Source organism: Branchiostoma belcheri, unplaced genomic scaffold (assembly GCF_001625305.1).
Source record: "Branchiostoma belcheri isolate BF01 breed outbred unplaced genomic scaffold, Haploidv18h27 scaffold41, whole genome shotgun sequence".
In the NCBI taxonomy this organism is placed as follows: Eukaryota; Metazoa; Chordata; class Leptocardii; order Amphioxiformes; family Branchiostomatidae; genus Branchiostoma; species Branchiostoma belcheri.
The window spans coordinates 837,236-850,468 of NW_017804032.1; the positions used below are offsets into that span (position 1 = coordinate 837,236).

Below are 13,233 nucleotides of genomic sequence, written 5' to 3' on the forward strand. Positions count from 1 at the left end.
ACATAGTGCAACGTTAACTCGTCTTTTTGCTTCATTACTCCATGAAGGAATTGTGACGTCTGCCCTACACAGCCATAGCAAAGATTTATGCTATAAATGAGCCTATCTATATGTAGGTCATTGACGTCACATTTCGTCCGCGGCAAATTAAACTAAAACGCACCAGGCATTTGATTCCATTTCGTGATGGAGAAAGAATGATCTTATTTTATCGTTGGCGTCATTCCGAGTATAACTAAACATTGGATTACGTTCGTTCTTTCAGGCTAACATACTGATTGTAATGTTAACATACTGATCCTAATCTTGTAAAATGCATACATATCCATATATCATTCACCCATATGGTGTTCATTAATTACATGAAGCCCATAAGCACACCTATATAAAATGCCATGAACCACATTTTCCACAAGACATGTACAGCAATAATTTGGGCAATGAAAGAATATAAATGAAAAACCTTTATTGTACATTTATGCTCTTACAAGCTAAGTAGAGACCATGTATAAAGCACAGAGATATCTCGCAATACAAAATTTAAGTATATATATACTAAGAGGTACGTGGTGTGGTTTTCAGCAAAATACCTGCTTGTGGGGGGATGCTGATTTTATGACGGAATTCGACTAATAAATATCTAAAACCAGCCCACAATACGAAACACGCAACTGTTTTCTGTCGTATTTTTGCCTCACAGATATCAGTATGCTATGGGATATAGGATTAATTCAACTTTAATACTACGTGAAAAATGAGCAGACTTTTAGGTGCCTTTGACAAATGGATGGTGCCAGCTGTCCACCGGACATTCAGCCCGATGTTATGACGTACATCCGCTCATTATCCATTTCCCCTTTAATTGGCCCTTTTGAGGCTCCACTAGACGTTGATGACAAGCCCACTCGTCCTACAGGCTTGCTTCACAAAATCTGTAATCAAAGCTAAAGCCTGTTGATTATTTTGGAGAGCTCGGTATAAATGTTATTCTAGTTCTGGACGTTAGCAAAATCCCTCTTTCTACTATACGGCTATCATTGAGCAAGTCGGATTTGTTTGGCCTTGATTTTATAATTAGAATATGATGCACTATGCAGAAGTATGATTTGTGGATTTAAAAGACAATGAAACCGACAGAACATTCTAAAATCGTTCTTTGTCTATTCGATTTGTTGAACTATCTGTAAAATATTTGGTCTGTCAGTGGTACGTTCACAGCCTTGAGAGGAAAGAATTGGGTACGCAAATATATATACATGTAAGATGCAAACAGAAATATTTGGATTCTTAGGATAAAGGCTCCACACTAATGAACGTTGTTTGTAGATGAAATAAAAATTCGTATTCCTTATGAAACTTGACAAACCATGTATCATTAGCTCCATATGTTCGTACATCTACAACTGCCTCAAGAAGCGAGAAGAAGTTGAACCTGTAAATAGTACATTAGTATGTATAGTTTAAGTGTTATTGCTGTGTTCTTTTTTCCCCTGTTTATTAATGGCCTGTACTTTTGTTGTTCGAGACTGCCCAAAAGAATCTAGATAAAGGGTCGCGGGGGACAGTAGAACGACATCGTAACGGGGAAGACGTCAGGCCCAATTACCGAACTCCTACACAACTTGAGATTAGTTTCTTAAGAATTGGGCCTGTCGTCGCCGGAAATCACTTGGGACGGAGACCGCCGGCGCCGTCATTACAATTTCTAGGAATATCGTTCACTGTGTGGTACCATGGTGGTACAAACATGGGAGAGAAAGATGCAGACTGCTTGGCCTTCAGGCAATCTCATCTGGACAGGAACAGTCTATCCAGATTATCGTCTGGAAATGACGTCATGTAACGTCAGACTACGCACGACCCTGCAGTAATAAAGTAAAAGGTTCTGAAGGTGCGTCGTTCGTCACCTGTCCCAGAGGAGACCCAAGCTAGCGTATATTGTGTTAGGGTATTATACTCATGTAAGGATCTAGAATATCATGTTAAGCTCTGTCACACATGGCTGAATAGCCTCCCGAACTTCCCCCAACCATGGTTAGGAGTAAGTAGTCGGGAGCAAAGTTGGCTGGTGATCTGGTTGGGTCGGCTGGTGTTCGGACAGGTCGGCTACTGCTGCCACGATTTCTGCTAGTCCTTCTTCAGACGTCTGATTCCAGATTCCACGGACAGTTTATTGTCTTAAAAATAACAGCAAGATCTGCACAATCCGAACAATAAACGATACTGTCATTATTGACTTAATGCCCTACTGTCACTATTGTCTTATATTTGTCTTCACATCTATGTTGAATGATTATATACACTGCTTTTCGAAGGCAAATTAATGCAATTTCTGGGTGGCAAAACGGAATTTTCTAAGAAGTCAATTTTCTGGTGAAACTTTTAATTAGTACGTTGAATCCTATCCTATAGCATACTGATATCTGTGAGGCAAAAATTCGATGTCACTGACAGAAAACGGTCGCATGTTTCGTATAGTAGCTATTTATGGGTGGTACCCAAAATAAAGAGGCGCCTCACGTGACTTGCTTTTGGGATATTTCAAAAGCTTCAAGAGTATAAATTGATGCCGAACATCTTCTACTAAATGGCAGTAAATGTCAATATCAGAGAGATTTTCTTCATCCAGAATATCTTTTTATTTTGCCGCCCTGATGTTACATTGGACGCCTTTACATTGTTGGAGAAAGATGTACGATGTTTAGATCTAGATTAGCCTCTTCGGGATCGGCAAACTGTTCTCTCCAGCAGACCAACTCCCTCGCCATGCTATCTCTCTATTTGGCCGATTTCTACTCTTTCGAGCCGCCTCCCGAAGCCTGGTAGAGGCTTGATCTAGATGTCCTCCCGCGATCAACGAACGCTCCCTTTAAAATGTCCAGCGGCGAAGAGCTATCACCACCACGTCAGTCAACCATATCGCGCTTTTAGACGCACCAAGCCGTATCCTATGGCAACCCGAGCCATAACGTCGTTATACAAGGAGTATTCACTGGCTTGGGACGTCTACATTCAATACTGGGTGTGCGAGGGGTCAGACAGTACTTCAGGCCTATATGTAAGGCCATGCTGATGTGATTATATGGATGACATCCGTTCTCGCATGAATTTTCGTCCGTTTCTAAAATATAGTTTTCTACCATACTGTACATCGTAAAAAGCAGCTGCAAAATATGAGGAAATATTTGCCTTAAATTGTCATACAAAATATTGAAAAACGAATCAGTTCCTAGGGAAAAGAAGAAAATGTGAAGAAATTATTATTCGCCATACCATACTCTGTGTGTTTAGACATTTGTTGAACCTTTTTTGGCGAAAAGGGAGAGGCAATTTTTTTTATTCGCACGCTCGCATCAGTTTCTTAGCTTAGAAGATACTATCCATATAATCAAGTCATCGTGGCCTAGTATCCTTTCAAGGACGAACAATTGGGAATGATTCCATACGCGTTGGTTGGTTGGTTGGTTGGTTGGTTGGTTGGTTGGTTGGTTGGTTGGTTGGTTGGTTGGTTGGTTGGTTGGTTGGTTGGTTGGTTGGTTGGTTGGTTGTTTAGCAAGTGAGGCTTGCAAAAGACACAGAATATTTTCACAGACAAATCCAAGACATTGCATCGCGAATCTGAGTTTCCAAGGTTATACACAGTCAAATAAAAATGTTCTATTGACAAATGCGAAACGTAATTTAGTACACTAAAGGTACCAATATGTCTTAGGCTTTATTTTAATGGACAAGGTGCGTAGCTGGCCACGCGATCAATGACCGAGCAGTCATAGTACTTTCGCGGGCATTCAGGGCGTCAGGCGCACTCCCACTCAATTTTCGGCGGGCGACTACGACCTTCGTCTGCCACGCAAATTAAAGATAAACGTTAAGAGTCAAGTCGGCAGACAGGGCAGAGCTTGTGTATCGATCTTCTACAGAGATATCGGCCGATATTGGCTCAACTGTGCAAATTACTTCCAATCCTTTCCACTCCTTTTCGCCAATTACACAAAACCTCTTACCTCGGCACAAATTCTATTGTCGATAGTAGCGGGACGAATGACCTTGTCAAATATTTCATCTCTGTTCGATCAGAGACGGTGACCCCAAGGTCAAGAGGTAATAAAATTGCCCCTTTACCCGTTCCCAGGATGCAAAGTGCCAGGGGGTAGAATGTCCCAGGTTGCATAGCGCAGGGAGGTCGGGACACCACATACTGTTGAGCATTATCTGTTCAAAATTGAGTTACAGGTCAAGTATGACAACTAAGTGTGAAATTCTTGTGTTTTTCTTAACATGAACCCATATTTCCCACCACCTGGCGCTATGCAACCTGGGAATTTTTACCCCTGGCGCAATGCATCCTGGGAATGGGAAAAACAGGTGAATGACACCTGCTAGCTCTCATTCTGACCTTTCGTATACCTTCAAGTCTTTACTCTGTTACCCCCCTGCGTACAGACGGGAGATGGTAGCGCCCGTGAAGCGATTGGCTCCAGCCCGCGTATGTTTTATTCTTCCGGCCGCGTTTGTGGCTGACGCGTGCACCCTGGGGCGCCGCCGTGTGTGGAGTAACCGGGTACGTACACGACAGGATGAGGCAGTCCCGAGCAGCTGGTACAACTGCCGTCAACACCTGAGCACCTGGCAACATGAACCTCAGCCTCCAACAACGCCTGCTCCTGCTCTGTGCCCTCCTCCTGTGCTGGGCCTGCATTGGTGAGTACCGTGACTCTAACGCACACGGGTTCGTTTCCCAACTTGTACTAAGGAGGTTTAAATCTCCTCGCTTGTACAGAAACATTCATTGTGAAGAATTTGGTGCCACATGAGTCTCTCTATGAGTGAAGCGCTGTGTTTTTTCTTTCGGTAAAGTCTTACGTCGACTTACTGCTGCCTTAGCTTTTAGTACTAGTCTCCCACTATGAGAACATTTTCAGCAGATTTGGCTTCAGCAAGCTTGTTTCAGAGAAGCACTTATGCTAACCTTATCCAAGTTACTAATGCTTGGATCCAGGATTTTGTACAGGAAAGACCGCTAGTCATTAAGCAAATGAGAAATGAGGTGATATAACAGTCCAGTCGGAGGTTGGCACGTACTACATTTACGACGTCTTTCGTAACTTGTTTTCAACAGGGAGGTTCAAAGGAAACCTCCTTGTTTTCAACCCAAAGTATAGAAATTCTGTGACGGTGTTCTTAAAGCAACTTATGTTGTTGTTGGCTGTATTTTTTTTCTTTAAAAAACTTCATATTTCTTTTACATATGGATACAGTTTAGTTGGAACAGGGTACTTTGCATGAGCTCCAAGCGTCGCAACTGAGAGTCAGTTGTGTAAGAGGTTCTAGTACAACCCATGTGTCAAACTGCACCCTGTGCTCCGATACGATTCGACATACGATTCGACGTCCTATGACTGAATACATCATTTAGATGTCTGGCGCCTGTGGGCTTCGCCTTAAATACCCAAATCATCTCCTGCCTTTTCTGTAAGGCGTAGCAAGGATCTGGCTGTCCTGAATGGATGAATAGAGATTACTGTTGTAAAAGATCTCCCAGGCTTTTGTGTGTTGTGAACAGGCCTGTCTGTGATAACACGTGTGGATACCGCTGCAATCGATGTTAAAGCTGCCATGCTATAAGTCAAAATCACAAAAGCCTCATAAAATATGGAGACGTGCGCAGGCAAGACTGATTGTCTGGGCGGTGACGCACTCGTTGTGTTATGAATGGTGACAATGAATCGGTGAAGTCGTGTCGGCAGAGAGTTTGACTCAGAACCGAGAGGTCCCGAGTTTGAATCCTACCATGCCACCGATCTTGTGTCCTTGGGAAAGGCACTTAACACAACTTCGGAAAACAGTCGGTCCAAAATCCTGCTCTCTGACTCTGGAGATATATATGTCTCATAATGTAGAAAAGTTCTTAAAAAGTCGGTTAAGAAAACTCTCGTCTAGTTCTCGTCCTTTTTCGATTTTGTATTTCTAGTCACTATTTGGTATATATATGTAAGACTAGATGATACGTAATTGATGAAAAATGAATTGGAAAAGAAAAAAAAGGAAAACGGCAACATTTGTATATACGGTGTACAAGAGTTTTCATGGTTTCTTTCCTGTCGTTTCCTCGCCCGTAAATATCCCAGTTTAACCATGTCTACTAGAGCGTCCGTCGATTTGGCTTGTAAGTCCCATGTTTAGGAGAGATATGCATGTACATTGTATAATCCGATCAACTCTACAGTAGCAAGACTCCCCGAGGCGTAAAAAGCATTCAGTCGTCACTCCGGGGCGAGTGGGCAGCATCAATTGCGCTCGTTTACTCGGCTGGCGATGTCGGTAGCCTGGGCAGCAATCTCTTATAGGGCCATGTTGATTTGATTATGTGGATGACATCCTTTTGGAACTACAAAACGTATGCGAGCATGCGAATAAAAAAGTTTGTCAAAGAAAGTTGATTTGATTATTAGTTTATTTTTTAATTTATTTATGAAGATTTACCACATTTGTGGAAGGATTGACATAACAGGTGACTATCACCTCTCCAAGATGTCAACCCTGTACCAGACTGTAAGGTTTAAACCACTCACACCGAGAAGGTCCGATCCCCTACTCTTTTCGATAAGTGTGGTGGGTTCTTTAACGTTCATTTAACGACCTCTCCGAGGGATTATGAAATCTACGTGGTCATGAAGGTTGAACAAATGACTTAACACACGAGTAAGGTATGGTGAGTAATAGACTATCCATTTTCATTTCTCCACATTTCTTCTTTTCCTTTGGAATTCATTTTGGCATTCTACGACATTAGTATCGTTTTCCAATGTATTTTTCAATTTACGGCAAATAGTTACTCATTCTGAATCTGCTTTGTACGATTTACAGGAAACGGACGAAATCTAAGATTCGAAAATTCACGCGCGTGTGGCGTCATCCATACAATGAAATCACCGTGGCCTAAGCTCCAACCCTCCGGTTAGTCCTCTAATTTCCCCTGGACGTAAAGCACACATTCGTTACGTCGCGCCCGATACTTTCGGGGGATTTGGCAGTGCGGAGGACTCCTGGGTTTCTCTGTGATTGAGGTTTAATTCGGACCAGTGGAGGGGCGAGAAGAATTAATAAGGCCCACTTTCCACTGAACGGAGACCGGGAAACGACCAAAATCTAATTTATAAAACCCTATCTCTTTATACACTAACTATGCTCTATGATATAGATCTATGTATGATCAAGGTATGATTTTAAAGACCAAAAAAGACACAAAGTGTTGAAAATGTACCTCAATGAAATTTGTTTGTGAGAGCTCGAGATTTCAATCTATGGTCGCACAATCGTTGCCACATCAGTGGAAAATTGACACAGTACATGCAACACGCGTTCTGTTACTTGCAAATTGATGGGAAGAACCGACATGTGCGCTCAAATAAGCGCGTCGAACGGTCCAAGGGATCACCTAGGAACCCTTCTGACGTTTGGTTTCTCCTCTCCTGTAGAGCTAGAAAAATCGCGGCGACCGTTTTCCATCAGCCGAAGACCATATCGAATTCAATTCCGACGTGAAAGTTTGATGAAAGAAAATCGGCAGGCTTCTTTGGGCTTACATTAACAGGGTTACGCTTAGGGACGGTGCAAGATGTGTTTCAGGGGTGTACGTTGGTGCATGAAAATATGTGAGTAACATTGTTGCATGAAAATATTACTGCATTTTTCCATAAAAATAAAATACTTTGTGGAACTCTTTGTAGTTTTGTGGTTCTTTGCTTAATTCCTAATGCGATCTCGTTGTTTAAAAGAGGAGCTTTCTGTTCAAGTTCGTGCTTTCTATTCACCAAAGAGTCTCCCCTTCTTAAGCTCGGCTCCTAAAAGCCATTTTGATCATTCCAGTCGAGATACAACAGAAGGAAATTCTAATTGAATTTCTTACAGGCGCGTGAAGAAGGTAAACATCTTAAGGTGGCGTACAGCAGACGCCTTTCATCTTAAGCCTTTGCTCTTAAGTAGACTAGTCCCCTCTGTGCCATTCACAATAAGATTCCACTTTGATCGCATCATATGTGCATGTACTAAAAATCCCCACTCGTGCGTTAAATGCTTGGCGGTAGGAACAAAGTACAGTATTACATTTTAGAATATTCCCATGCCAAATGTTTTGATTTTCATATTTTGTAATATGTCAAATTTCTTATGCTTAAGAGCTCTTTCAAAACACATTTGCACTTGCTATTTATTTGCTTATAAGTAGATGTATATAGTCATTTTTCTTCATCTTTTTCTTCTGTAACTGTGCGGCCCAATGGCTACAGAAATGGAGATGGGCACCGCCCCTATGTTCTGTACATAGTAGAACAGGACCTTATTTTAATGTATCGGTAGAATATCAAAAATAGACTTATTTGTGATCGAAATGATACTATTTGCAAGATTAGACCTTTTACCCAGGCATGATTTTAAAAATATTTCCAGACAACTGATATGAAAAGGTCAAATTTTTATATTTCATCATCTGATGGTCTCTTGTATCCAGGCACCTAACGAGCCCTGATGTATGTTGATGGTGTGACCTTTCAGATTTAGCGGGGAGCTCGTATGTCTTAAACAGGAATGATGAGACGTGTGGGGAAGACAGATTCGTGAGGAGCGCCGATCGGAGTTATCCTGAACGGCCGTAATGAAGACTGAACGTGTGGCATGACATAGATATAAAGAACATGAAGTAAAGAAAATAGGGAGTGGCACAAGATCTAGCCTGACTAAACCGCGCTCCTGGCGGCCGCCCGCCCGATGGTTGCCGCCCCTTCTTGGCGTGGGGGTCATTGACCTCCGGCCAAGATAGCTTGTATAACACAGGCTAGCGCAAGATCTAATCAAAATGAGTGGAGCAGACGTATTCTTACCGTCAACCCCTTCCTTAATGTTTATATACATATTGTAAGTCTAAGCACGTGTCTTCTTTCTATCAAGAATCCAGTCATAAATGGATAAATGTACAGATTTAGTGCGGAGACAACATAAATCATGATCATCATATTTGCCTGGTTGAAGACTCCCCTTCGGCCCGCCCTGTCATTTAGCATTAGCATTAAGCATTAGTATGTAGAATTTAGCATTTAGCATTTTGGCATTAGCATTTAGCATTAGCATTTAGCATTAGCATTTAGCATTAGCATTTAGCATTTAGCATTTAGGATTTTGGCATTGGCATTTAGCATTTAGCATTTAGTATTTAGTATTAACTATTTAATCATTTGGCATTTAGTATTAACCTTTAGCATTAACATTTGGCAGGCAGTTCGTAAAGGGTTAGATTTTGATTGATTGGGCGGTCTGCATCAGCCTTTACTCAGACCTAGCAGAAGCTAGGTACTCTTGAGCGGATCAACCCCCCTGGTATGTTATCTATCTTGTCAGCCAATTTCTACTCTTTCTAGCCGCTTCTGGAAGCCTCATAGCAATGCTAGCGGTAACTGATTCCATACTTATACTTCATGTTGTGTCAGCAAATATTTCAGCATGATTTTCAAAATCCAAAGCCAACCAGCGAATAGCCCACGGCTTTTTTTAAGATCGAAAGCTGAGAAATATTTAATCCGTCAGCTCGGTGTAACACGGGTGCAGCGCCCGTCCGTGAAGACAGCCCCGGGCGATGACAAGTTTAACATTTACAGCTCGTTCGTCTTGGCAGGTACACACTGCCTCTGGTGAATTATTTAACTTTACCGTGCCGTTCAATTATTGAAGACATCGATTACACAGGCGCCTTGCTTCTCCCAGCTAGGTTAGTACAGTGTTAGTGGGTATCTTTGTCACGACCCAGGGAACTCATCTCAGGAATACACTTAGTCATGTTAGAGACCGTGTAACGTAGTCGCTGCGTGTGGTATGAGGCATATTGTTGGGACATCAGGGAAAACAGAGGCGTAAAAATCACTGAATCATTGAAAGTGTGTGTGTGTGTGTGTGTGTGTGTGTGTGTGTGTGTGTGTGTGTGTGTGTGTGTGTGTGTGTGTGTGTGTGTGTGTGTGTGTGTGTGTGTGTGTGTGTGTGTGTGTGTGTGTGTGTGTGTGTGTGTGTGTGTGTGTGTGTGTGTGTGTGTGTGTTGTGTGTGCGTGTGTTTCTCTCTCTCTCTCCCTTTCTCTCTCTCTCTCTCTCTTTGTGTGTGTGAAAATTAAATTATTCTCCAACTCAAAACAAAATTGACTCAACGTTAACGGAACTTCCGACCGAATCTCTCAGTCTTCATCAGCTGTTTGTGTCTAATTATAAGTGCTGTAGACACAATCTCTCAGTCTTTATTAAAATCAGTCAACATAGGAGAAGTACTCCTAAACTGCGTATGAATATAAAAAAACAGTCTAAAAACGAGCAATTTTTGTATTCCAACAATTTGACCAAGCTTAACAATAACCATAAACATAAAATTCCCAGAGAATGTTTTCAAATCGCCAGCTGGTGTAGTAAAGTTTTTATTACGGATATGAATATCATTTCTCCGCACATGCGAGCCTGTTGATGGACTGCCCTCCGTATCAAAATGGCGTCATTAAAGCCAAAAGGTCAAAGATGAACGGTCCAGCGACAGAAACGGCCCTTCTGCGTAAGTGCATGTAAACTTCGATATTACACATACTCAAATATGACCAAGGATTATATAGCATGCTTTTAACAACGACGGTTTGAAATTTGTAAGGATCTAAAAAACGGTCCAGAAAAAGAGACGACCCTTCTGCGTAAGTGCATGTAAACTGCGGTAAAACTCCCCGCCCGTTAAATATTACGCATACTCAAATATGACCAAGGATTACTAGTATATAGCGTGCTTTTAACAACGACGGTTTGAAATTTGTAAGGATTTGAAAGAGATTTGGATACGATATAAAAGCCCGATAAATCTGGAGATTACTACCGAAGACTCAAGTCAATTCTAGCGGTTGAAATATATCATTCTAGCAACTACTATGTGTTTAGGACGCGGTCATAGTCGCCATAGGCCGTCGTACGATGTGGATGTGATAGTCCTAGAATTTTCAAGTGGGTTGCAACAGAAGCAACTCACTATTACAGGAAGGATGTAAGAAAGCTTTTTTGCAACAAGACAGCTGGATTTTGTACGACACATTCACGAATACTCCAAGAATGCCATTGGTTAACGTTTGCGATTGTACGACGATTATACGACCAATATGTGACCAACTCTTGAGAACCGGAAAACCAACAACAACACTAGAATAGTAACATTTGCAAACCAAATGAACAATGTTTACCTTCGCATATGGTCTGCTTTGTTAATTCTTACTTAAACACATTCATCTATATGATCAGACAGGAGTCTAAATCCCTCCTGCATTACAAATTGCAACATGATGTAACCTTAAACCAGTTACCATGGTGACAGACGTCAACAAATCAGGTCATTGGCCAGGCCAGAGGTGACTGTTTGGAGAAGAAGAAGAAACTGAGCAAAAACAACATGTTTTCTTTCGGTAAACAAAAAAGGAATTTTCGGCCTGTTCAATGGGTAACACTCTCTATAGATGTAGTCCTATTCACACAAGATTGCATGCGAGCTATTATAAGGAAGTTATTAGTATGATGGGGCCACTCGTATCGTGAAGGGCTGCTCGTTACGTACGATTCAGGAGGTCTTGTCTAATGGGAGCCACTTCATATATAATGTCGTTCCAATCAAAGACCATCTGTCGCACGGTTGAGGTTGTACGCACGAGGTATGATTGCTAGATATTATTTATATTGTCCCGGAGGAGAAACCTAAAAAAACTTGCAGTGGGCCCTCCTGTACACAATTAGGACACTACCATAAAATCATACTTTGATGTCTCCTGATCATTTTAAGGTACGATGTGGTAAGGTCCAGGTGAGACATAGTAAGGCCATGTTGATTTAATTTTATGGATGACATCCACTGGGTACCCCAAAACTGATGCGAACGTGCGAATAAAATGTTTGGCAACATTAAGAAATATATGTGGTCATGAAGGTAGAACAAGTGACCGAACACTTAGTATGGTATGGCGAATAGTAGACTCTTTATTGTCATTCCTTCAGACTTTCTTCTAGCCTCTCCTTTGGAATTGATTTTGGCATTAGTAGCGATTTCCTGCATTTTTTCTTGCAAACTAATACTAGTAACTCATTTTGTAGCTGCTCTCTACGATTTACAGTATGGTCAAAATTGTTTTTGAAACGGACGAAAATTCATGCGCGCGTGGATGTCATCCATATAATCACATCAACATGGCCTCACGTGCCTTTCGAAATAAACCATTTATACATATAATTCCTGCACAAAACCAGAACGTGTCAGCATATAGGCATCTTTACTACCCCTGGTAAATAGAACCCGGTAAAAAGTGTCTGACCACCAAAGCATTATAAGAGCTTTGCAGACCCAAAACCACCTGCTACTCGATAATGGGGAAGTTTATGTGCAATTCCGGAGATTTTTCGATGCTGTAACGGCAGCGGGTCCTAATGGACGTCTCATAGCCTAACAGCCTTTTTACTGGCGTATCACTCCTGCTGGCGTGAGCGGACTGGCTCTGGGGACGCTAATAGCTGCACGCAAGGAAGAGGAGCAGAGCTCTGGTGGTGATACGCTTTGTTGGCAGAAGTTTGAGTTTGGTTTCACGTTAGGCTGTTTCAAACTTAGTTTTGCAGGAAATAGCAATGTTATCAAGTATAGAGCTGAACACAGATCTTAGGTTGTTAGCCCTAAGATCTGTATGTTTTCACATATAACGTGTCACTGATAACTTCGGAGTAGACAAATCATTACAAACTCACTGCCACGTAGAACGGCAATATCTCCCAAATCAAGAGATGGATAAAGTTTAATATATAGGCATATAGGCATGTGTGTGCGCGTATGGTGTGTGTGTGTGTGTGTGTGTGTGTGTGTGTGTGTGTGTGTGTGCTCGCACGCGCGCGTGTGTGCGTGTGTGTGTGTGTGTTCGTGTGTCTTCCATCGTTTCAAATCGTACTGGCGCCGTGAAGGACTGTATATTTATCCATACCATAAATTGTAATGTGACTTTATGACTCTGAAATATAGCCTTTTGAGTGCAAACCAAGACAACATCTTAAGACCGGCTGCGGTCGTGACGTCATGAGCGGAGAGAGATCACGAAAGCAGGTGCCAACGCACCACTCACAGAACCAATAACCCATGTATTAACACTAGCCCCCAGGGAAGGGCCTTGTCGTACATCTCACCACCCAGGCGACACATTA

The 13,233-nt window shown here is 42.0% G+C and overlaps 1 protein-coding gene across 1 annotated transcript in view; it reads left to right on the forward strand.

The window, feature by feature from the left end:
* The first annotated feature begins 4,514 nt into the window (after positions 1–4,514).
* LOC109477839 (CD59A glycoprotein-like) overlaps positions 4,515–13,233 on the forward strand; it is a 31,834-nt gene continuing 23,115 nt past the window's right edge. Inside the window, exon 1 of the mRNA XM_019779257.1 lies at positions 4,515–4,701. Coding sequence (XP_019634816.1) covers positions 4,635–4,701 — 67 coding nt within the window. The 5' untranslated portion in view covers positions 4,515–4,634. The remainder of the gene's footprint in view (positions 4,702–13,233) is intronic.